This window comes from Sander lucioperca, chromosome 22, assembly GCF_008315115.2.
Source record: "Sander lucioperca isolate FBNREF2018 chromosome 22, SLUC_FBN_1.2, whole genome shotgun sequence".
Classification (NCBI taxonomy): Eukaryota; Metazoa; Chordata; class Actinopteri; order Perciformes; family Percidae; genus Sander; species Sander lucioperca.
The window spans coordinates 27,118,047-27,143,862 of NC_050194.1; the positions used below are offsets into that span (position 1 = coordinate 27,118,047).

At 42.1% G+C, this 25,816-nt stretch overlaps 1 protein-coding gene across 4 annotated transcripts in view; it reads right to left on the reverse strand.

Moving 5' to 3' along the window:
* llgl2 (LLGL scribble cell polarity complex component 2) overlaps positions 1 to 25,816 on the reverse strand; it is a 51,867-nt gene that overhangs the window by 2,060 nt on the left and 23,991 nt on the right. For 2 of the 4 annotated variants that reach the window (XM_031323869.2, XM_031323868.2), the window contains exons 4-25: positions 24,563 to 24,644; positions 24,287 to 24,402; positions 23,359 to 23,517; positions 21,712 to 21,874; positions 21,459 to 21,585; positions 21,303 to 21,357; positions 20,963 to 21,117; positions 18,480 to 18,691; positions 17,482 to 17,549; positions 16,592 to 16,745; positions 15,485 to 15,589; positions 14,040 to 14,135; positions 12,530 to 12,726; positions 11,414 to 11,561; positions 10,654 to 10,801; positions 10,434 to 10,550; positions 9,278 to 9,444; positions 8,253 to 8,517; positions 3,356 to 3,506; positions 3,231 to 3,259; positions 2,998 to 3,045; positions 1,775 to 1,817 (exon numbers count right to left, since the gene is read on the reverse strand). In XM_031323869.2, the coding sequence (XP_031179729.1) occupies positions 1,775 to 1,817; positions 2,998 to 3,045; positions 3,231 to 3,259; positions 3,356 to 3,506; positions 8,253 to 8,517; positions 9,278 to 9,444; positions 10,434 to 10,550; positions 10,654 to 10,801; positions 11,414 to 11,561; positions 12,530 to 12,726; positions 14,040 to 14,135; positions 15,485 to 15,589; positions 16,592 to 16,745; positions 17,482 to 17,549; positions 18,480 to 18,691; positions 20,963 to 21,117; positions 21,303 to 21,357; positions 21,459 to 21,585; positions 21,712 to 21,874; positions 23,359 to 23,517; positions 24,287 to 24,402; positions 24,563 to 24,644 (2,805 nt within the window). The remainder of the gene's footprint in view (positions 1 to 1,774; positions 1,818 to 2,997; positions 3,046 to 3,230; positions 3,260 to 3,355; positions 3,507 to 8,252; positions 8,518 to 9,277; positions 9,445 to 10,433; positions 10,551 to 10,653; positions 10,802 to 11,413; positions 11,562 to 12,529; positions 12,727 to 14,039; positions 14,136 to 15,484; positions 15,590 to 16,591; positions 16,746 to 17,481; positions 17,550 to 18,479; positions 18,692 to 20,962; positions 21,118 to 21,302; positions 21,358 to 21,458; positions 21,586 to 21,711; positions 21,875 to 23,358; positions 23,518 to 24,286; positions 24,403 to 24,562; positions 24,645 to 25,816) is intronic. The other 2 variants (XM_035997346.1, XM_031323870.2) reach the window with 1 other exon arrangement.

The following is a 25,816-nucleotide window of genomic DNA, read 5'->3' on the forward strand; positions in this document are numbered from 1 at the left end:
TTTTGGCATTTTAGGCCTTTATTTGATAGGACAGCTTAGACATGAAAGGAGAGGGGGGGTGTGACATGCAGCAAAGGGCCGCAGGTCAGAACCAAACCCACGGCCACTGCATCGAGGACTGAGCCTCCGTATATGGGTGCGCGATCTACCAGGTGAACTACCCAGGCCTCCCACTTGTTCCTCCAGGCACCATGTTTACCTCAAAATTAGAAAAAAAATTTGGGATTTTGGGATATGGGAGTTATCAAAATGACAGTTTTCAGACCAAAATCCAAGTCCTACATAAGACTGGGAATATATGTGACTAGGCATTTGTTAAATATTGTTTGGTACAGCCTTATAATAAATAGGAGTTAATGAGAGATCATAACCTGGGGCTTTCCACAAGGATATGAAGTAGGCAGCCAGTTTGAAAAAGTAGCCAGCTGGGGGGCAATTTGGTTGCCTCTGGCACATTCCATCATATACACTGACCTTAATTATTGCATATAATTATTGCCTACCTGGATTATTGTAAAGTAAGTCTGTAAATAGCTATTCATATTTAAAACCAGGCATATTCCTAATCAGAACCTTTGTAATTAAGAATAATTAAACCTTTTTTATTTTATGTATGTAATGACACCTCTACTGTATCAAGACACAATGGTTAATGAATGAAACTTAAACATAATGCAATTTTCAGAGGGAGCATGTTTTTAATCCCATGTCTACTCACAACTTGTTAGTGAAAACTATTTTATTAGAATGAAAAATTGACATAATACAGAAGCCAGCTGGAATTAATTGGGTAGTCGGGCTGTTTGACCCGTCTGAGTTCCTCTCATGCCATCGAGCTGCCAGCTGTCATGACCTGGACCAGTGGTTGGGTCATATGTCTGGTCTATGCGTATGTGTTCTTGTTTTATGTGGATACGTGTTGTATTGTTGTAGTTTATCTAATGTTTTAAGCCATCAACCTGCTCGGGACTGCAGATGAAAATTAGCCTGCCTGGCTCAGTCTGGCCCTTTTACATGTTGGACTGTGTGCGCTTTTAAATCAATCAATCTAAAAATAAATAAACTAAATCTAAAAGTTACATATTTGTGTCACATGAAGACAACTGAGGTATGACACGTCTGAAAACCCTAGGACAAAAAATAATAATTGAGTTATGATTTTTCGTCAAATATTTCTATCACTAGTATTAAACATTTTCTGGACAGTTTCAGTCTTTACACTATGAAACAACATCACAACTCTACCTAAATTCTTCCTTCCTTATAGGCCTGCACGATTCGGGGAAAAATATGAATAACGATTTTTTTAGCTTAGAATTGATATCACGATTCTCTGTCACGATTTTTTTCCTCACAAAGTGTAATGTTTATTGCACACACGAACCATGACAAAACAAAACTAATTGGCAGTACCAAACAGATTTTTTTGGCACCTTATAGCTCATTGATCATCACCACGAGCCTGTAAACACAGAGGATCACTGAAGAGAAGGGAGAGCACTGCAGCGCTTGGAAACCTATTTTATACAGTCTATGTTTAAAACTCACAGAAGAAAGTAGTAGCGTTTGTGATGCAGTTGGCTCGTAAAATTTAAAAAAAGTTATTTAAAAATGTAATCGTAAACGGGGTGAATCGAGATCGCGATTTTATAACGATTAATCATGCAGGCCTACTTCCTTAGATTTAAAATGAAGTGCAACAGTGATGGCATCATTCGCTTTTAGAAAAGGAGAACCCCTCTGACTGAATTAGCAGTGGCTGATAATAACTTACGTCTGGTCTCCTTCTAGTGACTTCTGGATCTCTTGAAGTACTTCTGCAAGACAATAAAACATAAAAATAAATCTCAACACAACCCTACACTTCACATGTAGCAGCAGCTCAGTCCCATTAGGGTACAGCTTGCTGGGATCAGAGGGAAGTTATACAAATCATGCGCTGGGATGACGCTTGGTAAACACTGCTGTGTGAGAGTGTCTGGTGACAATGAGAGCAGAAAGCAGACATTCCAGTTAGGAGAGGCAGCACATGGTGCTATTACAGCTCAAGTCTTTAAGACTTTAAAGGGTAACTTTGTTTTTTTTTTTCTCAACCTGGACCCTATTTTACCATGTTTGTGTGTCTGAGTGACCGATGGGAACAACAATTTTTGACATTGGTCCAGTATTAAGCGAGACCGCTGCAGTCGGCGAAAAAAAAAGCTACAATGTAAGTTAATAGGGCAATTGTGCATGAAAGTGCTCATTTTGCCGCTGACAGACTCAGATTAATATTCTAAGTGTCTAACAACATTATGGAAAGGATTTAAGGAGGTCGATCTTTTTGTTAAAGATTAAGATAGTTTGTTTTTTTTTAAACATAAAAACATCCACAAAATTGTGTTCTCTAAAGCCACCAGACTCCATGTAAATAACCAGTGATTTTAGCATCGTATAATACACTTCATTCAAAGTCGACAGAAACAAAATAAAACTATGAAAAGTCGTTTTGGGTCGTCTTTTCACTTGAACCATCACAACTCTGTTTATTGTTTAAATCAACACAGTTTACTGATTTACATGTGAAAATAAGTTGGCTCTATACACGCTAAAAGTAATTATATATATATATATATATATATATATATATATATATATATATATATATATATATATATATATATATATATATATATATATATTTTTTTTTTTTTTTTAAATGGAGTCTGGTGGATTTAGCGTTAGCGACCTCAGAGCCGTTTCTGGTTAAATAGAAAGGTCTCAAAGAGGGTTACATTGCAGCCCGGTCTGCAGCTGCTGGTTACAGCGTTCTCACTTAATACTGGACCAGTTTCAAAGATTGTTGTTCCCATTTTGTCTCTTACACACAAACACACAGGGTCCAGGTTGAAACCCCCCCCCATCCCGAAATGACCCTTTAAGGTTTTAAATACAGTAACCGAGGGGCCTCCTGGATCATATTTCTACTTCATAGTTCTTCGTCTCTCAAGTACTCACTCTCGTCATTCAGCAAAGCATGCTCCATAACACGTCTAGCTGCACTTTCTGGAACACAGGCAGCAGGCAGAGGACACGTCAGCACAGCCACAAACAAAGACAGACAGCACAAGCAGAGTTTAACAACATCAAACACTACATCTGGACATGTAGTGCTCCTTCAGGCAGAGGTATGTGCATGTTTAAGTATGATGCTGGGCTTTTTGCATTCTGTCTCTGATAGACATTTTTACCTGCATCCTCGCTGCCTTGTCTGGCGTTTCTAGAAGGACAGAGAAGACAAAAAAGCTCAAGGTTACTGAAAGCAATTGTTAGTTTCTTTTCCACAGTAAAATACGGTGACACAGAGGGTACATACCTATGAGCTGATGAAGCTCCATCAGGCTGTGGCCTGTGTTTGTTGGAGGAGCCTGGATGAAGAGGAACCTCCACCAGACAGCGAGGCTCCACCACGCAGCGGGTGGACAGAGAGAACCGTTCAAACTCGGATGGAGAGATCAGGTAGAAGCCTGAAGGGAGACAACAGTACAGAGAGTTTCCAAACAGAACAATCATTTGGCTAGAGAACACGGTGATTCTAATGTGGAGTCTGTGGCTACATTTACATTGCTACGTTTTGGATTAAAAAAGAAATTTCTTTTCTACGTTTACACCTTGCATCCACACTGCTCTGGCGTTTCAGAGACCTTGGTCTATATCCACGACGTTCCACTTCCGGGATTGCTCCATTGCCGCCGGATATTTCGCTGGATGTCCCCGTTTTACGGCCGGATGTCCACCCCCTTTCGCTTTCTTTGTGTTGGCGTTCTAAACTGCGGTGGATTTCTGAGGACTATGGTTAACTGCAACTGAGATCTCTGCAGGGTAAATCCAGACTATCTGTCCAATCTGAGTTTTCTCAGTTCCTTCCCGAGACTATTTAGCAGAAACACAGTGGCTGCGTCCGAGGCTTAGCGCCGCCCAAGACGATTGTGATTGGCTTAAAGAAATGCCAATAAACCAGAGTACGTTTTTCTCCCATCCCAGAATGCTGTGTGGACTAGCCAGACCCTTCTCCGCAGCGCTGTGGAGGAAGGTTGGGCAAAGTGAGACCACATAGTTTGGAAACACTTCCGACCCGTTTTGGTTTGGAATCTGCGGGGTTGTGTTGCAGTCTCAACGGCCGCAAACGGAGACCTTTGGCAACACCGACACTGACACCAACGTTTCCCCCCCGATTGGGTCTTATCAGTCACGATGTCTCGTTCTCTGAGACTAAGCTACTAACGTTACCATGGCAACTACCAGCAACGGGCAGAGAATACAGGTTTACCCCGGCACGCGTTGTGTCCAGTGTACCAGAATGTTGATGAGATATGAGGTTTGGGTGTGCTAGTCTAAACGGAGATTAGTTCTGCTACTGGAGCTAAAAACACTTTTGGCTCAAAACTCTGCTTAAAAAAAAAAACAAAAGGTAGCGATGTAAATGTAGCCTGGGTGGATTCTGTTGCCATTCTTGGAAATATTTTTTTCTATTTAAAACTCGGGGCCCAATGAGGGACACCCTCATTTTCAATGGGGCCGAGTGCACAGCATACATTTCAACAAATAGACACTACAATTTAAATTACAACATACAATTTTAATCAATCAAACAAAGAAGGCCCAAAAAGATACACAGAATGAATCAAGGCTTTAAATTGACTGATAGATGGGGGAGGGGGGGGGGGACCAATTTTGAGAAGCATTCCAGGAATATGGAGCGGCAAAAGAGAAAGCAGTCTTGCCAAGGGCTTTACAGATGAACACCAACCATTGAGAATTATATCATAATATATAAAACTTATTATTATTACTTATACTTATTATTATTACTTATTATAACTTACACCTGTAATAAATCTAAGGGCTTTTAACGTTGAAGACGCAGCATGCCTATAAATCACATCTCCATAATCCAAAACAGGCATGTGCAGTTCTTTTGGAGAAAACAGCAGTGGTGGAATGTAACTAAGTACATTTACTCAAGTGCTGTACTTTACTACTTGAGTCTTTCCTTTTCATGCCACTTTCTACTTCTACTCCGCTACATTTCAGGGAGAAATATTGTACTTTTTACTCCACTACATTCATCTGACAGCTTTAGTTACTTTACACATTTAGATTTCTGCACACAAGACACATGTAGTTTATAAAATCTGATGTTTGATTATAAATTAAACTAGCCAACAATATAACGGCCTACAAGTCCAGCTGAAATGATCAGACCATTAAACACACAACTGTTTGGATCCTTTACATTTTCTAAAACGGGAGGATTTTTTTGGCATTCAGTACTTCTACTTTTAATACTTTAAGTACATTTTCCTGATGAAACTTACATACTTTTACTTAAGTAACATTTTCAATGCAGGACTTTTACAGTGTGGTATTAGTACTTTCACTTAAGTAAAGGATCAGAACACACTGGAAAACAGACAGTAGTGTACTGTGTTATGTGGACTTGAAGGTAAAAACATTACCATTTTTTTCTTTTTGGAAGAACATCTCCTTGAAAACACTTCTTGTCTCAAAAGACTGGATTGCAGCAACTAGACTACAGTATCATTTAAGAACAGTGGCCGCTAGTCTAGCAACATGTGCTGGCAGGAAGAGCAGCGCTGGTATTCTCTCATCACTCTACCTGCCATCGCATCTACTGACATCATCAACCTTGTGACACTTTAACAGAAGAGACCCCCATTTACCTCCAGCTGCTGACTGAAATTCCATAAACTGAGAATAAGAAAATGTGTCTTAGTATCTGATTTCATTAAAGGTGCCCTGCCACACGTATTTCATTACTTTGTGGTAATATCTGAAGTTCTACCATGGACTCTTTAACATTTTCTGTGGAAAAAATGCCTTGGTTACCTTGTTTCAAGCCATTCTAGCGTGGTATAGAAAGCCTGCAGGAAGACTCAGCTCAATTTGTGCCAGTTCTCATTAATATTCAGTATGAGCATAGCATCAGTGTTTCCCCCAGTGTATTGTAAGCCTGGTGGCCCACCGGGCCTAAGCCACTGAGAATTATTTTCTTTAATGTTAAAGACATTTTTTAAACTACAGATACAGTGGGGCAGCACAGTTGTATTTAGCACTGACTTAATGTAGGGCTCTATGGAATCTGACTTAAAGCTTTTTTAAATTCTCAAATTTGCGATTCCGTCCACGATTCTGTTATCACTGAAACTATTGGGCTCTACATTAACTAGGGCTGGGTATCATTAAAAAATGTCCAATACCAATACCGTGACTTCGATACCGATTCCTAAAAAAAAAAAAAAATTACAACATTACGGCACAAATTTTTCTATTTATTTTTCAGCGCATACTACGTGAGCCCTGTCTCTGTGTAACAGAGTTTTTCCTGCCGGCCTCTACAATGTGTAACACTAAACAGCCAATCACAAGCATTATTAGATCTTGGTAGAAGCATGCTGCATGTTTATTGGCTCACTGACGCTGATGAGATTTAGTCCATAGGTATTGAAATTTGGTACTGAATGACACAGACATTTGTCGATACTCAATACTTTAGGGGCAATTCAGTCGGTGCCTAAAAAGTATTGAATTCGGTATCCAGCCCTAACATTTACGCTGCTATCAGGCTGTGACTCGTGGCCCTAGTAAAAAAAAAAAGACACTTGCCACCAGGCTAAACAACTTTTCTGGGGGGAACCTTGATTTTATAGTGACTTGTCAGTCTGTGCATGTCTAGAGTCTATGTAACCCAGGAACAGATGTGTCTGCCAGTTGTGGGACACAGGTGCTAGATCAGTAGTCAAGCTAAACACTGGACTAGAGGCATAATATGTATAACAAACCCACTCGGCTGTGGTTTTACAGGCCCTTATCTACCACTGTGAAACTGGAGGTATGGGTGTGTATTCTCGTACTTTGTTAGTGAGAAAATGTTAGGGTGAGGCCTGTAGTTGTGATGGTAAAGGCTGAGGGCTAAAAAAAAAAAAAAGCATTTTTATTTATTTATTTTTTTATCACTGAGGGTCCTCAAAAGCATAGAATGAATGATTGAACTGTTTATTTTCGTGTCTGGCCCCTTACACGGCCCAACCATTATAGGTGCTGACACAAAACAAAGTATATACATAAAGGCTACAATTATGACATTTACAATTCAACACAAAATAAAGTAAATACAAGGAGGGTACCAACATAAACATTTTAACATAAAACCCTTTGAGACCAGAATAAATGATGGTACCAGTAAAAAATAAACAGATTAGGCAGATACTGTAGGTATTTCAAATACGTAGTATGGGAGGACAGACTGGGGAGAGGGAGGGAGAGAGAGAGAGAGACAGACATAGAGAGAGAGAGAGAGAGAGAGAGAGAGAGAGAGAGAGAGAGAGAGAGACAGACATAGAGAGAGAGAGAGAGAGAGAGACAGACATAGAGAGAGAGAGAGAGAGAGAGAGAGAGAGAGAGAGAGAGAGGGAGGGAGAGAGGGACACACACACAAACACACACACACACAGACAGAGAGAGAGCGAGAGAGAGAGGGAGAGAGAGAGAGAGAGAGAGACACACAGAGACACACAGAGAGAGAGACACAGAGAGAGAGAGAGACACAGAAAGAGAGAGAGAGAGACACAGAAAGAGAGAGAGAGAGAGACACAGAAAGAGAGAGAGAGAGAGAGACACAGAAAGAGAGAGAGGGAGAGAGAGACACAGAGAGAGAGAGAGAGAGACATAGAGAGAGAGAGACACACACAGAAAGAGAGAGAGAGACAGAAAGAGAGAGGGAGAGAGAGACACAGAGAGAGAGAGAGAGAGACATAGAGAGAGAGAGACACAGAAAGAGAGAGAGAGAGAGACACAGAAAGAGAGAGAGAGAGAGACACAGAAAGAGAGAGAGAGAGAGAGAGAGAGACACAGAGAGAGACACAGAGAGAGAGAGAGACAGAGAGAGAGACAGAGAGAGAGAGAGAGACAGAGAGAGAGACAGACAGAGAGAGAGACAGACAGACAGAGAGAGAGAGAGAGAGAGAGAGAGAGAGAGAGAGAGAGAGAGAGAGAGAGAGAGAGAGATAAAACTATGTAAATGTGTATGTTTCCCTGTTGTACTATGTGCTTTAGCAATACTATGTGTCAATATGGTCATGCTAATTAAGCCTCTTTGAATATAAGAGACAGACAGAGACAGACAGAAAGAGACTGTGTGCTTACATAAGTACAGTATAGAAGTAGAAATGTGTGTAGAGCCGCGTGTTTACCCTGGCCGTGCTTGGTGAAGACACAGGAGGCGATGCCGCTGACGTCCTCCCGGCGTACACAGGGGTAATGGACCTGCATCTTGACCGTCGGTAGCGACACCACATGGACGTCGCCCTGGTTGGTCAGAACCACCAAGCCGCTCTCGCCATAGTCCTCCGAGCGATTGCTGCCGAACCAGGCCACGCCCACCCTCCGAACTCTGGAGCCATCCACGGCCGTCAGCTTCAGCTTCATCTTAGCGCTCACCTTGGGCAGGGTGAACACCTGAACACACAACAACACGGTCAGCTGACCTAGCAGTGTGTAGGGTTTTTTGCCCAGACGGTTGAGCGCTATTAAATGCCATTATAGTTTAGTAGCAAAACATTAGATCTTTTAACATCTTAGTTTTAAATCATCAGAATATCTTAGGTCCTAAATATGTCTTGAATAATATGTAATAAAAGGCCCACATGGGTCTTGAATAAATTCAATTCTCCTGATTTTTAACATATACAGACCTTAATAATTTGCCAACAGGTTTTAGATTGTGGGTTATTAATGATGTGATAGATACTGAGTGTAACCGCTTGATCTCTTGTTTATGGGAAATCTGTCTGTCTGTCTGTCTGCGGGTGTATACATGCATGTGTATGTATGTGGCTGTGGATAAGTGTACTGCATATTGATGCGATTTTACATATATTATTGTAATGGGATGTCTGTGATGTAATGGGTATGTATTGTGCATCTAGTGTGGACCCCAGGAAGAGTAGCTGACCGCTGCGGCATCAGCTAATGGGGATCCTTTTAATAAACAATAACATAATAATAATAATAATAATAATAATAATAATAATAATAATAATGGACATTTTAGACATACAACTGCTCATTGTTAAACTGCTGTAAACTGATAAACTGCTATAACTATACAAGTCTCGATTCTAGAGAAAAGTTTCCTCTGTGTGTGCGTCTGCCTGTCTGTCTCTGTGTGTGTGCGTGCACGTGCATGTGTGTGTGTGTGTGTTTGTGTGATCCTGACCTTAAACTGCTCCTCAGAGATGACCAGGAGGTGGTGTGAGCCCTGCATGTCCGGGGAGCGAGCCAGGTCGTGGGCCACCTCTAGGGGCTCAGGCAGAGGAGCTCCGTGACCGTCCAGCACCACTATCCCAACAACAGGAGCCCGGTGCATCAGCTGGATCTCCTTAGCTGGAAGAAATGAGGAAAAGAAAGAGGAGGGGGGAAGCATTACAACAAGAAGACAGAGACAAGAACGCAGCCAGTGGTGGAATGTAAGCAAGTACAATTAGTTAAGAACACCCATCTTACATGAAATGTCTGTCCAAAATCCTGAAATGTTCTGGTGCACAGATGATGACCAATTGGAGTGGTTATTTAAATTTAATTTAATATAAATTGGCGACTTCTGTTTCTAAAGCTTGGCAAAAAAAGACTAGAATGTGTATTTGTTTAGGGTATGTTGTTACTTTGGCATCTGGTCCTTTGCCCCAAGTAATGGTGTCTTGTTAGCCCATGTGGGCCGGGCATATTTTGTTGTATGCATGACACAATAATAAAATGATTTCATTCATTCATACTTCATAAGTACTGTACAAATAAGTACACATTTGAAGTACTTGTACTTCACTTGAGTCTTTTCTTTCTACTTCTGCTCCGCTACATTTCAGAGAGAAATATTGTACTTTTTACTCCACTGACAGCTTTAGTTACTAGTTACTTTACAAGTTAAGATTTTGCATGCACAACACATGTAGTTTATAAAAAAACAATGTTTTATTAGAAATAAATCCAACTACCCAACAATATACAATAAGTCGATGACTTGGATCGCTTCCAGTTTATAAGATGTGAGGATTATTCTGCATTCAGTACTTTTACTTTTAATACTTTTAGTACATATCCTAATGACACTTACATACCTTTACTTAAGTAACATTTTCAATGCAGGATCATTACTTGTAACAGTGTGGTATTATCTGTAAATTTGTTTTTAAGATATATGTTGTCTGTATAATATATGTTGTTTGTATATCTGGAGTTTGTAACAATAATAATTTCCCCCTGGGATTATTAAAGTATTTCTGATTCTGATTAGTACTTTTACTGAAGTAGGTGATCTAAACATTTCTTCCACCACTGAAAGCAGTCTACCCCAAACATCACAAACTCTGTCTCACCTGGCTGTGCGGTTACTGGTTCTTCTGCCCTGTGCTCTACAGGAGGAAGGCGGAGCATGTATGCAAACACACAGCCGCCATTGGTCCCTGCCCATAGGGAGGGTGTGCTATGTGAACCTACAAGACAATGAGGAGACATGTGAACAACTTGAGGTACAGTACAGTACCGTGAATGTGCTAAATGCATGGGCCTCATTGTGTTTTCGACAGTGTAACTCACTGTCTGAGAGGAAGGTGTCGGCGAAGTAGATGGTCCGTACGAGACCGGTGAATGAGTCGTCTGAGGAGCGAGCCTCGATCTTCCTCTGGACAGGAGCCAGCTCCATCTCTGCCAGTTCAGCCTCCAGACGAGCGTTCGCCTCCTGGAGCTACCCAGAGAGAAGAGAGTGATGATGGTTTAGAAAGACATACAGTTTGAAAGACGTGACAGGAAGGCTCTTGGGCCGCGTTCAGACAGACCCAAATCGGTAACACCTCGCATTGCCCAACCTTCCTCCACAGCACTGCGGCGGAGGGTCTGGCTAGTCCACACAGTATTCCGGGATGGGTGAAAAACGTGCTCTGGTTTATTGGCATTTCTTTAAACCAATCACAATCGTCTTGGGCTGCGCTAAGCGCCGGATGGAGCCACGGTGCCTCTGCAAAATAGTCTCGGGAAGGATCTTGTTTAGGTGGAACATGTACGTTCAATGGTTGTTTTAGTCGTGTAACAGAAAACTCAGATTGGACAGATAGTCTAGTTAGCTGTCTGGATTTACCCTGCAGAGATCTGAGGAGCAGTTAACCATAGTCCTCACAAATCCACCGGAGTTTAGAACGCCAACACAAAGAAAGAGGAAGGTGACGGACATCCGGCTGAAAAGAAGGATATCCGGCAGAATTTCCAGCGGCACCGGAGCCATCCCGGAAGTGGAACGTCGTGGATATAGACTACGAGTTTATTAACTGGTGGACAAAGGAGCAGAGTGCTAGCGAGCTACCTTGGCAGCGTTGTGGACGTGATGTTTCCTCAGCGAGACTCTGCTGCGTCGGATTCTCCTGAAGGACTGTCGGAGGGATTTCTTTATGCTCTTCACCCTGGACAGAGGGCCCTCCATGGCCAGCTGGTCAGTGGGGTTGAGGGTGCACCTACAATTGGAAAAAAAATACTGACTCAACACATACAGTAAATGCACTGTTGATATACAAAATAACCTGAAGGACCGATTTAAAAACCTTCCATCACAGTAATCGTACAACCACTGCTGACATGTCTTTGAGCAGCAGATCTCCAACAGTCACATGGGTGTCCTGTAGCTCAGTGATTCTCCACTTAGTTTGGAGCCAAAAAGGTTGAACGCCACTTCTTCAGACAAATTTGAACCGACTACCTTCCATTAATGCTTCTTGTACTTCTCTTGACAGCGATGAATCTAAAAAACCCAGCACTTTAGTGGTGCAGAGGTAATATTCCGTGAGCAAGAAAAAAAAAAAAATAATAATAATCAACCTGCATATTTCTTATTTCTTCTCAGTACTAAACCTTATTTGTCACTCCAAAGCACAAAGTCATTTTTAAGCCATTTTTTTCTCTGGATGGAAGTCACAAAACGAAGAGATTCAATAATTTAATGATTCATTACCTAAAATAAAGATGGTATCAACCTGAATGGTGATAAAAGCACAAACGTACAAGGTCTTCAAACATTCAACAGTAAACTGAGTAAAGGTTCGGAGGACAATAGCGTGCGGTGAAGAATTAATGCAGATATGCATGAGCGTCACAATATAATGTCTCACCCCTAATGTGTGCTATATATTTTGCCTTAGTGCAAGTCCTTTTGCATGTGGAAACATGTTTATGTGTGCAGTCTCAGCCACTTCAAGCAGCTTTAAGAGTCTAAGAGCTAAGAAGAAGGCTTGTGACAAAGACTGAATCCACAAACCAACTTAGAAAAACCTGCAAAGACAAGGCGTGTGGCTGTAAAAGGAAGCCATCAGATGCAGCTAGTATATGCTATATACTAGTATATGCTGAAAACACAAAGCAAATAATTCCTGGAGGGTGTACATTTCTATGTACGAAATGCAGCTTTAATTCCTCTGCAGCTCCTTACTTGATGAGGACGTTGTTCTTCTGTTGGTAATCGTATAGGCCAAAGCCGTGGCTGGTGCCAAAAGCTACCAGCTTCCACTCCGAGTGCAGGGTGAGGGCGGTGACCACGGCAGGAGGCTGGCACTGGACCAGAGCAAAAGGCTGGAACCCTGGAGGAAACAGCACCGGCTCCTCTCGCACGTCCAGCCGAGTGTGGCCCTAATCAACAAGAAAACCAACAGTGTATGGATCACTTTAACTCTGGTGGTGCTGGCAAAATTCTATTTTTGGTTGGTACTGTACTAGTCTCGCATTGCCAGCTCTATCTCCACAGCGCTGTGGAGTAAGGTCTTGTTACACCACACAAAAAAAAAACAAAAAATGCTCTGGGTTGTTTGCATTTCTTTAAACCAATCACAATTGTCTTGGGCGGCGCTAAACTCTGGACGCAGCAACGGTGGCTCTGCTAAATAGCCTCAGGAAGGAACTTGTTTTGGTAGAACATTTGCACCCCGCAAAAGAAAACGCCACATACAATATTAAATGAAGTTAACTGTTGACTAGGGCTGCACAATGTCGGTTTTTTTTTATCTTTGTCGCCATATCAACTGGCGGAATAAACTTATCGCAGAAGGCTGCGACAAAACGCGAAAGACTGAGATTATATGTTAGTTGAAAGAGAATATCGGTAGAAAACTCCACTTTAAAATCACTCTTTTTTTAGTGCTGCCTTATATGTTTAATAAAAGAAAGTTGGAAATGATTTCCTTACATATGTTTTAAAATCAACAAGCAGTTTGTTCTATTTTAGCAGAATACTGAAAGCAGCAGAAATGCAGAACTGAGTACAATTTGATATCTGTTAATTTATCACAATTAGTATCGCTATCGCACTATTCAACTTTATCGCATACTGCATATTTTCCTCATATCGTGCAGCCCTACTGTTGACACAATACAGTAACGTGAGCTATTTAAATTAGCTGATACATGGTTAAACTTAATTAGCTCTTACCAGTGTATCTCTGTGTGTACTTCGTCCACAGTAATCCCACTAATCGGTCCCAAAACGTCCCAGTTAGAGAGGAAATGTTGTAATCATATTCTTGGTAAATCTTTGCAATCATTCCCCGAAAAAAACCAAGCAGGCCTGCACTGTTGCACGATCCAATTTTTCTTCAAAACTTGACATTTTCAGCACGTAGCTTGCTACCTCAAAGTTTTTTGTCGTTTCCCGAAGGGAACGCAGTTTAAGAACGACAACACACAGAAAGAGGAAGGTGAGGGCCATCCGGCGGAACAACTGGCAGCGCTGGATGTAAGGCAATTATCCTGGAAATGTACTGTCGTTGATCTAGACTAGTACAGTACATTCAAAAATGACACAAAAGGAAATAAAGGGAAAGTAATATACTGTAACTAGCACTGCAAGATATTACAGCTTTCATGGAGTGATGAGTAAAGCTTTAAAATGATGAAGTCATGAGTCATGCATTTGTTTTTGCAATAACAAGTCCAACAGTGCTCGTTACCTTCCAGCGGAAGCCCTCTTGGCCCTGCAGCAGATCCACAACTTTAGCCTCCACGGTCTGCTCCGCTGCCTCATCGTTCAGTTCCAGCACCAGGATCTGGAGAGACAAACACCAGACACAGCCGAACACGGGTCAGTAAGCAGAGCACTTAGGGCTGCGTAATCGTAAAGACCGCAATTAATCAAATGTAAATATGTAGTTAAATGTTTGGTGTAACATTTGGTTTAACATTTTTTTCTTCCTCTTTTTATCATTATATTTAGGATTTAGGTTTTTTAGATTAGATAAATGCTGGAATAATGTCACATATCACAGATTGTTTACTGAAATGTCCTATTTTCAGTGGATCTTTCATGTATTTTTTATTCCTTTATTTAACATGACGTAGAAGGTGTAATATGTAGATGCTGCTGTTGAACTGAGGCACATCAGAAAGGTCAGTTTACAGGAATGTACTGATATTTGTTATGGGAATTGTTTTGTATTATATCTTTAGCTTTTGTGATAAAAGTTCTGTGTTTGACTGTTCAATGTTCCATGCTTATTAAAAGAAAACACTTATTGCTGGCAATTCATATCTATGTTCTCCTCCCTGCATAAGAATATAGAGCAGTTTATGATGGTGTCTCATGTTATAATTCTTCATGGCATGTTTAATCTGTTACACAGGGAATATTGAACTTTAATTAAACTTTCTTTTTCCCCATATCGAATGGTAATCGCAATATCTGGCACAAAAATCGCAACTTGATATTTTCCTCATATCGTGCAGTCCTAAAAAGGACACAGACTCAGTCCCGTGCGGGCCACTGAACCCTCACCCTGTGAGCTCCGCCTGTGTTTGTGCATTTGTGTGGAGAGTGAGTGGGGAGTCAAGTTGACAATAAAAACTTCCCATAGCGAGTCTACACCGGACTGGCCTCTCGCTCTATTAAACCCTAAAGAGAAGTGCACATGCCAGAGAATAGAGGAAACATCACAGATATACAAGTTCCCTCTTGATACTTCATCAAATGGTATTTTGACACACACACACACACACACACACACACACACACACACACACACAGGTAGTGCTACAGTAGAGGGGACGGATCCATTTGAGAAATCTTCACTATGTTATAAATCAGGGCTTTCCCTGACATTTTAAGGTTTAATGAATGAATGTAAATAAATACTTTTCTCAGATCTAATGATTGGCGTTGGACTTATTTTAAGTTTTATCTTTCAGCGGGGTTAGGATTAGACACAACCACACAAAGACACAAAATATATCAGGAAATTGCATTTTTTTTAAATTGAAAAGCGTAACATTTTCTTGATGGAGGATGCATAACCACCATCACCCCGCCGCCAAATACGCACAGCTAAGTCTGCCACAAAGCGAGGGAAAACACTGTAAATGACAGGTAATGTGTATAGCCGTAGGACAACAATGATCTCACCTGTCCAGCTGTGCCAGCTATAGTCAGATAACCACTGTATTTACAAAGGTGGATCTTCTGAACGCCGAGCCTCGGGTCATCACTGTAAGGGTCAAAACAGCCAACCTGGACAATAGTTAAAAATAAAGCATAGGTATGTCAGCAATTAAGTATTGTACATGTATAAAAGTTAGGAGAATTGTATGAGACAGATTTAAAAAATAGTCAAAGTAGCATAAGCAGAGATATCCTGAATTTGAGTCCCTAGTATGAGTGGAGCTCCAAAAACGATGGATCCTACATTTCCCATGATGCCACTAAACAGTTTCTTTGTTAGATCCTCAATGATTAAAACACACACACACACACACACACACACACACACACACACACACACACACACACACACACACACACACCTTACAAACTCAATCTCTAGTTTTGTAACTGAGGCTTTCAGTTATACATTTTATTTTTTTTTTTTTGCGTCCCTAACAACCTTTAACAGACAAGCAGGCAACAGAGCCTTAGTTCACCCGTCCGGGAGGCTCGGACATACTGTCCGCGTTCCGTGTCTGTTTAATGTGGAGCGACTGCGTCGGACTCCGTTTAAAAACAGCCTTTGCAATGTAGTAATTTAGGAGCTATTTGGCCTTGTGTGTTTTCTTTAAGTGCTGTGTAGTGGATAGAGACGTCATTAAAATAAAAATATATAATTAAATATTGTTTTTAACTGTGTTATCGGCAAAAAATGTTATTGTCGGTTAGCGGTTAAAGGTGCTGTAGGTGGGATTGTGAAGATCCAGGACTTAGCCCAAAAATTTTAATATCGACAACTTCTCAGTCCCTCCCCCCTTTCTGCTAAAGCCCAAAACGGTCTCCTAAGCCCCTCCCCCTACAAGGGAGAATGAATGCATGTGCATGAGCAGTGATTGACATGCAGTTAGACACCCCCCCCCCAGTTCTGATTGGACAGTTCATTGACACAATTCATTCTTGACCTTAGAAACAGTGGTTTGACACAAACATCTTACCTTGTTTGTTGTTCCAAAGCTTTTTTTTCAACTGAAAGTTGAGCTTAAAAGCTCCAGAAAAGGTTTGTAAGAGGTTTTTATAACAGACACACACCTTTCTGAATGGCGGCCACTCTCCTTCGGTGCCTTGGTTCATGTTATCATTGGGGTCAGCATCTGTGTGGAACACTCCAGCTGTGCTTAACTTGTACATGGGATACAAACAGACTCCTGATGCATCCCAGAAACGCACTGTCCCGTCCTCATGCCTACACACACACACACACACACACACACACACACACAAATAAACTTGATATTGTTAAATCTGTCAAAGAAATGTTCCAATTTGCAGTATGTTAAGCCCAGTTCAGACCAAAGATTCGCAACGAAACAAGTGTAAACTTGCAACGCGCCGGTCTGCAGCGTTCTGAAACCTGCCAGTTCACACCAATGAGACAAGACGGTGTATCATCTCCATAGCAACGACTCTTTGTACTTCCATCCTAACTTCCGACTTCCAGGCTTTTTTTATAGCTGGATATATCATTTGTTGCATCCAAATATGAATGTGGATAACGTTAGTGATATTGAGCTACAGTTACATTTCTACAAGAGATGAATCAGTGAGATACGTTTTATTTCTCCGATTCACGGTTTTGTCTCCCTCTCCAGCTCGCTCCACCGTACGTGCTCGCGGGCGCACGTTGAGCCTCTGTTAACAGTTTTTAACAGAAATACAATGGATTATGGATCATTTTATTGTAGCTGACTTTACCAGCTGACTTCTCTATTGGCTGTTGAAACAGGTGACCCAGGTCCCTTACGTTCTAAAACCAGCCTCTGAGACTCGACCAGCTGAGTCTCAGCGTCACCATCAGCTGGTTTGAGTCGAGCTGAGCTGTTCAGGCCGCTGAAACTTTTCTCTGCGCCGTTCTTACGGTTCCGTCTCGTTGTGAATCTTTGGTCTGAACTGGACTTTATTTGTCTGAGTTCAGAACTGACCCTGTGAGCAGCAGGTCTCTCTGCGGAGGGTCTGGGGCCAGGTTCTGGCCTCCTGTTATTGGCCATGGCTGCATGGAAGAGAGGGGAAATGAAAAGTTTAACAATAATACCTCCTTAATGCCATCTGTTCAACCAGAAATGAAGGAATCTGTCCACATTCAGGATACAGCATACCATATATGATGAACAGCTTTAGAGTCTGAGGAGAGTCACATACAGGTTTTGTATGTGGGTTTTTTTTTTTTTTAGGCCTAGCTTAGACTTGAAAGGGGAGAGAGGGGGGGGGAACGACATGCAGCAAAGGGTCGCAGGTCTGAATCGAACCCATGACCGCCGCGGCGAGGATTGAGCCTCTGGACAATGGGCGCACTCTCTACCAGGTGAGCTACCCAGGCGCCCCCACGCAGATGTCTCTCAGCAGAGGTACCGTTATATTCGGATTTGTATTGTTATTGTTACTGACTGTGACTTGCACAAATGTGCTTAAACATACTGGTAGAGGTTAATGGAGCCCTAAACCTAGTTGGAAAATCAAAATGTCCATTTATTTACATCCATGGTATACTGTACCCATGGTTCTGGTCAAACAGTACTGAACTCTGAGTCTGTCAAAGTCTGAAACAGACTGACATTTTAAAGGGAAAAATTTTTCTAATAAGGGCAATGTTTACGAGATGGGACTAAAATGTCTGAAGAAAGCGTAGCATCATTGGAGTGAAGTAATTAGGTTTCACACAGTTACGGCTTAAAATACTGTCATCCGTATGGAAAATAGTCATTTTTAACAATTTCTACCAATATTTATTTTGAAATTCCTTGTGATGTGACAAAAACAGTGAAAAATCATGACAATCAACACAAAGGGATGGCAGAAAGTGAGTGAAAATTAACTCAATGGAACTCTTTTTTTTAAATGAAAGACCTACAGTCAAGTGGATTGTTATTTATACAAAAGGGAACCCTTAATAATTTCTGGAAAAAACCAACCCCATGCCTACCTTTTTGGAGTAGTGTGTGTTCTGCAGTTCTCCAGCGGCGATGACCCTCTCCCACAGTTTGAGGGGGATGGCGGAGACGTGGTGGGAGCAGGTGATGGCCGAGCTGTGGAGGGGAACCAGGTACGGTGTCTGGATGACGGGCCAGCCCTCCGTCTGCAGGTCAATCACTACCAGCTCCTCCTCCACCAGCACCACCAGCGCACTGGGGTCTCCTGCAGAGGGACAGAGTTTAGATCAGAGATCTTCAGCAGGGGGTCTGTGACCCTTAGCACCATTTACCACCGCGAGCAATCGCTGCCATTCAAGTAAACGCTTGATATTCCACCAGCCGTGCATGAAGCGGCTCTCCGCTCCACTGAAGACACGTGGCAGGATTATTTTCACGGGAGCTGCGGGGCGTTCAGACAGCCGGGACGGAAATTGACAGCTGCGTTGGTCTTAAACTAGCAAAGACACTTGCATCGGGCTTTGCGCTGTGCCGGGTGCAAGACAGGGCCCAGAGTCTAACTGTAGGAGTGCCTGGAGTGGAAGGTAGATACTAGTTTAATAAACACGGGATTGTTCTGTAATGTACTTGTAGAGACAATATAATCTGCGAGTCGGGCAGCAAGACGCTCCCCCGGTGTGGTATGGCGCGTGGCGGAGGACGGAACGCAGCAAAGACGCGCCCGGTGGAGAATCGGGGTTAGGGGATAAATTGGCCTATTTGTGAAAATAAATTCATTATTTACACACTGAAGATAAGCTTGCTATAGGTAAGGTAGCCACCATGGTAGCCATACAGTTAAGCTAAAGGATTCACGGTGCCTTTCACATGTCTGTTAAAACATGATGTATAAATGATAACCATTTATTTTCATCCATTCGCCCCAGTTTAATATGCAACTCAATTGTATACAATATATCTAATCTACTGCAGGTTTTATCGTTTTACTTGTTTAATATGCTTGTTTTTAGGTTTTGTGTTTTATTGCTTCACCGGCTGCTTTTATTGGACCTACCATGGTTTTACTGTAAAATATCCGAGTATATAAATACATAAAATGTATTATTATTATTATTATTATTCACAGTAGGGGGTCCCTACTCGGTCTCTCTTTCAGCTAAGGGGTCCCTGGCCTAAAAAACAAAGAACCCTGGGTTAGATATAAATACTGTACACACTGACCTGGGATAGGTTAGTCTTGCTTAGGGCTGGGAAATACATCCATTTTCTATCGACATGATATATATGGCTAGTTATCTTCTTAAATTTTGGATATCATAATACAGTATGAAACTAGTGTTGTCTTTTCATGGTGTTACAGCCTGCATCACAGTAAAGTCATCATTATCTGAACTTACCAGACTAACTAGCTGTTACCTGTTCAAGTATTTGCCGTTACCCACTTAGCTATTATATGCGCATTATTGGTGAATATTTATCATAGCTAATATTGTGTAAATATTTTGTGAAAGCAACAATAGTCAACCCTACAATATCGGCATCAATTTATTTGGTCAAATATCACGACATTGATTTTTTTTCCCATATGGCCCAGCTCTAGTCTTGCTTGTCTAGGCTTTTCTCTACAGTGCTGTGTTAGTAGCTGAGAACATCTGAAAATGTTATAAATACCTGAAGAAAAAAAAAGAGAAAATCACACTAAAAACAAAGACCCAGTTTAAACAAATGATCCAAACGACTTCTTTGAAAGCCAAACCAAAAGTGAGCACACCCAAATGTCTGTTATAACATTTGCAAGATGAAATCTTTTGATAGCAAACTGAGTAAACTGAGTTTGATGTGTAAAATTGGCAGAATGGCCCTTAAGCTGCATTCAGACGAAAAACGATCTGGTGATTTTCCGCATGGTTGTGCTGCGGGGTGGAATGTCATGTCCCTTACCCTAACTTGTCATGACAAAAATCGAATGACACTTACTAAAAGAAGGGTTATGTCATAAACGTTTGACTCGTTTATAATGTTTAGGACACATTCATGACAGGGTCATGTCTCATGTTTCCCCAAAAGTTCTCAAGTCGGTCTCAACTTTACGCCGTGGCATCCCCACGCTGTGAAACACACTACCCCCAGTGTTCTCAGTTCCAAAACGGAAAAATATCCAGAGCACTGAGTCTAGTCCATATGGGTACATTTTCTGTCGATACCAACAAAGTATCGAGATTTGATACCCGGTCAAGTACAGAGCCATTTCAAATTTGCATTTTTATTTAGTAGAAATCAGATTACTGCAGAAGGTTCCTTCCAAATTGAGGGAAAAGGGGGAAATACATAGAATACCACAGTTTCAAAAAATAAAATAGAAATGGATCTGATGTCTTTGGAAATAACTTGCTCATGGACTAAAAATTTACATAATCTAAATCCAAGAAATTCCCCCTAAAAGCTTTGAGAAACAGCTTCCTTTCCCAAAGCTGTGCATGAGTGCGTTTGCCATTCGGCAGTTACTTTTGTGGGTGTGTGTGTGTGTGTTGCCTGCCTGTGTGCTGCGGGCCGTCTCTGATGGTGAAGAAGTCGATGATCCTGGAGGTGAAGTCCAGAGCCACGTGTGTTTTACTGTGGATCACTGTGATACAGTGTCTGTCCCCGTAGCTGGCCCTGGGCATACCACCGCTGAACAGGAGGAACGGAGGCCTAGACACACACACACACACACACACACGTTCAGTTTGCACAGAGATTAATGTGTAACAGGCAATGTGACACACCTGGGAAATAAAGTTAAACATTAGAACGGTGAGGACGTTAGAACCACTTCCACTGAGGGAGGACAACAGATGGCACAAATGTGGTCTCACTGGTGAATAAAGCCAACTCACCCTTCTTCTGTAGGTAGCTGAACTATTTTAGAAATGGCCTTGCAGGGGAAGTGTCCTGCAGCAATAAAAGACAAGTCATCATCAGCCTCCAAAAAAAACAAATGCACATTTCAAGCAGCGAAGAGAATTATGCAGCGGACACTTCTTTATGCTCACCATAAGGAATGTCGGATTTCTCCTCGTCCTCGTCCTCGCCACTCACCATCCACTGACAGTAACTCCCATCGCTGTGTGAACTGAGAATGTAGCCTCCGTCCTCGGTCCACCACACACTCTCCAGTTGCTACGGTTACATGGAAAATACACAGAGGCAAATGCCAAGATTAAGCACGCTGGTTTTAACCACAGTTTATCCAGGACGTGCTGGTATTCAGGTCACGGGCCCCACACCGAGCTATAGAACAGTTACCTGCGTGGCAGGGATGTGCTGGACGGCACACTGTCTTTCCAGATCCCAGATGACCATGAGACCTCGTCCGTAGCCAATAACAACCTGGTTCGGGTTGACCGGGTTCTCCTGTAAGGCCTCTACGTGTTCCAGATTCCTGCGGCCGATGTAGTCGTCTGGTACACTGGAGGAGACAGTGGAAAGAGGAGAAACATGGGAGAGAGGAAAGAACGAAAGAGACACGCATCAGGAAGAATGGAGACGGAACTAGGCCTGTAACAATTATTACATCATTTTTTTTTCCATAATCACAGTTTCTTTGTTGAACCGCAATTAATTGCTAACTTTACCTAAGGTCTTAAAGGTGCAGGAAGTGATTCTTCCAAAGATTGTTGATATTTGAACTCAACTGCCAAACAAATACAACCCTCCCTTCATAAGTGATTATTGGTCAGGTTATATTGATATTTAATTGTTAGTTGTTGGCACTTGACCCAATCCACGTTCATAGCAACAAAAATGGAGATTTTATTTTTTTTGCTCAACCAAAAAACCCTTTGCTGCATGTCATCCCCCCCCTCTCTCCCCTTTCATGCCTAAAACTGTCCTATCAAATAAAGGCCTACAATGCCACACACACGCAGATGTAGTAAGGTCGCTCGTGAAACAATGTCTGATTATTTACATGAAATGAGCTGGTTTGACCATGGAGATGTAAGAAATATGAACTAGTCTACACAGGACCTTCTTCCTGTATTTACCTTCTTGCTCCCGCCCCAGACACATCTGACCAATAAAAGAGTGAACAATCTTGCGTGGTTTGTAATGATGCATTTTAGTACGCTTGGATTTTTTCCAGGTGTGAAACCAAACCAAACCAAGGGGAAATCGCTCCAAGTTTACAAACTCATCAAGTGATTGGTACCAAAGCAAACAAACTACAGGTGTAAAAAAGGCCCAAAAAAGGAGAGCCTGGGACTGTATTACAGAAACCTCTTCACTTGCAGATCCTATCTCAACTGTTTGGTAACCATGGTAATTATGGTTATGGCCTAAATTTAGGAAAACAAACATTACAGATTAACAGTTCCTAAGTCAATGCTCCTACCTTAACTTAATACAGGAAAAGCATAATCTGAGAAATACAACACAGCTTCTTTTTTTTCGGCGCGAGTGGCGAGCAATTTGAGAGAAGCCAGGTGAAATCTGAGACGGCCAGAATGGCTTTGGGTGGGGCCACTATAGCAGAACAAAAACTGAAATGGTAAGCACCATAAAAAAGGTCCATTTTCTTGTTGGAAGGCCCCGAGTCAAATCTGAATATATTCAACATTTTGTTTGATATCATGCTAACGTGGAACATATTCCTAAATAATTAAAAATAAAATCACTTTCCGTGTCCCAGGAGTGTTTGTTTTCTAGTTTTTGAACACATGATACATGCCAACATGTGTGCTGCTTTGCAGTTTGGACTGTGAAAGACAACATCCACCCAAATTCATCTTGTAATGTAATCTGCTATATTGTTGGCTAGACAAAGATTTGAGTGAGATCCTGGACACATTGCTATAAATGCTGTTGATTTGTAGACTATTGTCATCGGCCTCATTATTATGACAATGTAAAATCAGGGCTGTAAACGACGTGCGGTGTGTTGTGGTTGCCGACCTGCTGGCCACTTGGTCCAGACTAATGTTTCTCTCCTCCAGCTCTCTGAACCCTGGGACTTCAACGACAAAGACGTGTCCTCCTTCTGTCCCCAACAGCAGCAGCTCCCCGGAGGAGTGAGCCAGCACTGCCGTCACTCTGGTCACACTTGGAGGGGCACTGAGGAGGAGGAGAAGAAGGGGGAGATCACTTGGGGGAATGATGGACAGCTGCCGTTTGTATAAAGCAGGGCTACAGCTAACGATTATTTGCATTATCTCTGAATGTGCCCATTTTTTTCTCCATAATTGCTTGGTCAATAAAATGTCAGAAAATAGTGAAGAGTAATTTCTAAAAGCCCTAGGTGATGTATTAATACAACAACTATTTAAAACAACTACATGAATGCTGCCATCAGGCTGTGACTGGCCCCAGCCAGGCTTTATAGCTCTTCTGGGGGAAACCCTGCAATCCTCACAGGCATGACAGCTATGCTTGAAAAATGACTGAAATGATTTTATCATTATCAAAATAGTAGATTCATTTTCTTCTGATTAGCTAATTGATTTATTGACTAATCGTTGCAGCTCTAGTACACAGCATGTTTATACAGAATTCATCAAACTGGGCGATTATGCAGTGCCTTGATGGATATGCCTTTTCAAGAACTATAGAGTCCCAGAAACTAAATCATTTTCCAGTCTGGAAGCTTGTGTTTGATCAGTCAGCTCGGCCTTTCTAACTCCTGAGCGATTAGAAAGTACTACCTCAGGATCAGGAACTTTTGGGGGGCAGAAACTGCATCACTGAAACCAAACTGGAACCAATTAATTTGGTTTAAATGTAGGTATAATTCAGAGGTTCCTTAAAAAGGCTCCTTGAAAACTAACTGCACTGGAAAAGGGTTAAGAAAGGGGGAAACCTGTCCGAGTGTGTCTGCGTGTTTTACCCAGGTGGCCCAGTGAGTGTGAAGCGTCCTATCTCCAGAAGTTCAGAGAGTCCCTTATGAGCTCTTAAAGTCCACATGTGAAGACTGTTGTCATCCAGAAGAGTCACCAATTCAACCTAAACATGAGACACAATCAATCAATACAGTCCAAAAGGCTATTAAAAAAGGCATTCACTTTGTGGCTAGCAGGGAATACAGTTCCTGTCTCCTCTATGTTAAACAAGGCAGGCTACTTTAAAAAGCAGAAATGCTGCCATATATGTTCTTTGACTGTACCTGGCAGGGGAGGAAGTGCACCTGTGTGACGGCAGCATTCTCATCATGTAGACCCATGAACTCCACGCCTGGAGCTCCATACCTGACCACTGGTTAAGGGCAGACTGGATTTGTGACACAGTCCTATCGGTCCTAAAGTGATCAAATACACTTTTTTCACAACAGACATTGTTTTACAAGGTGTGGACCTCTCCAGTTGCCTCTCAGTCAGCGCTGCAAAATGTATGCTGAATTGTCTATTTTTCAAATATTAGTTGGGCTTTATAAAGTTGACGTTAGAGAGTGACGGTACGTGGCTATGAGTCCCTCATCAGGAATGAGAAAGCAACTTCTGCCTGCTCTCCTAATGTCTTTCTGACTCGCTGGCCTTTGAAGTTGTCAATATAAATGTCTGAGTAAACGCAGAGGAAAAGGTGAAGATGGCTACGACCCTATGGCTACGATCCCGACTACATGGACAAGCAAGACCATCTCTGCATCATAGGGGGCACCAAGGCAAGCGAGGAACTGAACACTAACTGCGACTTCTCTGCTGGGCGTCCTGCTGGCCGGCGTGCAGGCGTCGGACGGCGAGCTGGGTTTCCAGCCAGATGCCGGGAGCTGTAGCTGTAGTTCACCGAGACATGGCAGGATCCTGGAGTGTCTGTGCCAATTCATCCGGGTGATTCTTTTCCTGTGTGCCGATCTGATGGCCACATTCTGCTTCATGATGAATCATGCACAGGCTGAAAGAGCTGATGGGATTACATTTTGCTGGAATTGTACCTTGCACGATTTAATGGGACAAATCGATCGATTGATTTATTGACCAGGGGCCACAAAGCTCTGGGTTAGCCAACGTCACTGAGTATAACCTTGATGATCTTGGATAACTGGTAATCAGCTGGCTCAGTTAACTCCGGGTTTTCCTATCCAGCCATGAGCCGGTTCACGTTAAAAAGGCCGGAGCTTAAAGAGATACTGAGCTGTAGGACTATCTACTGTACCTCCACCTAGTCTATATCGACGACGTTACACTTGAGGGATTGTTTTCAGGCCCGATGTCCCTTACCTTCCTCTTTCTTTGTGTTGGTGTTCTAACCTCTGGTGGATTTCTGAGGACTATGGTTAACTGCTCCTCAGATCTCTGCAGGGTAAATCCAGACAGCTAGCTAGACTATCTGTCCAATCTGAGTTCTCTCTCGCACGACTAAAACGACTTAAAGGAAGGTCTGGCAATGCGAGACTAACCTCCACTCATTGCTCCCACCTGCG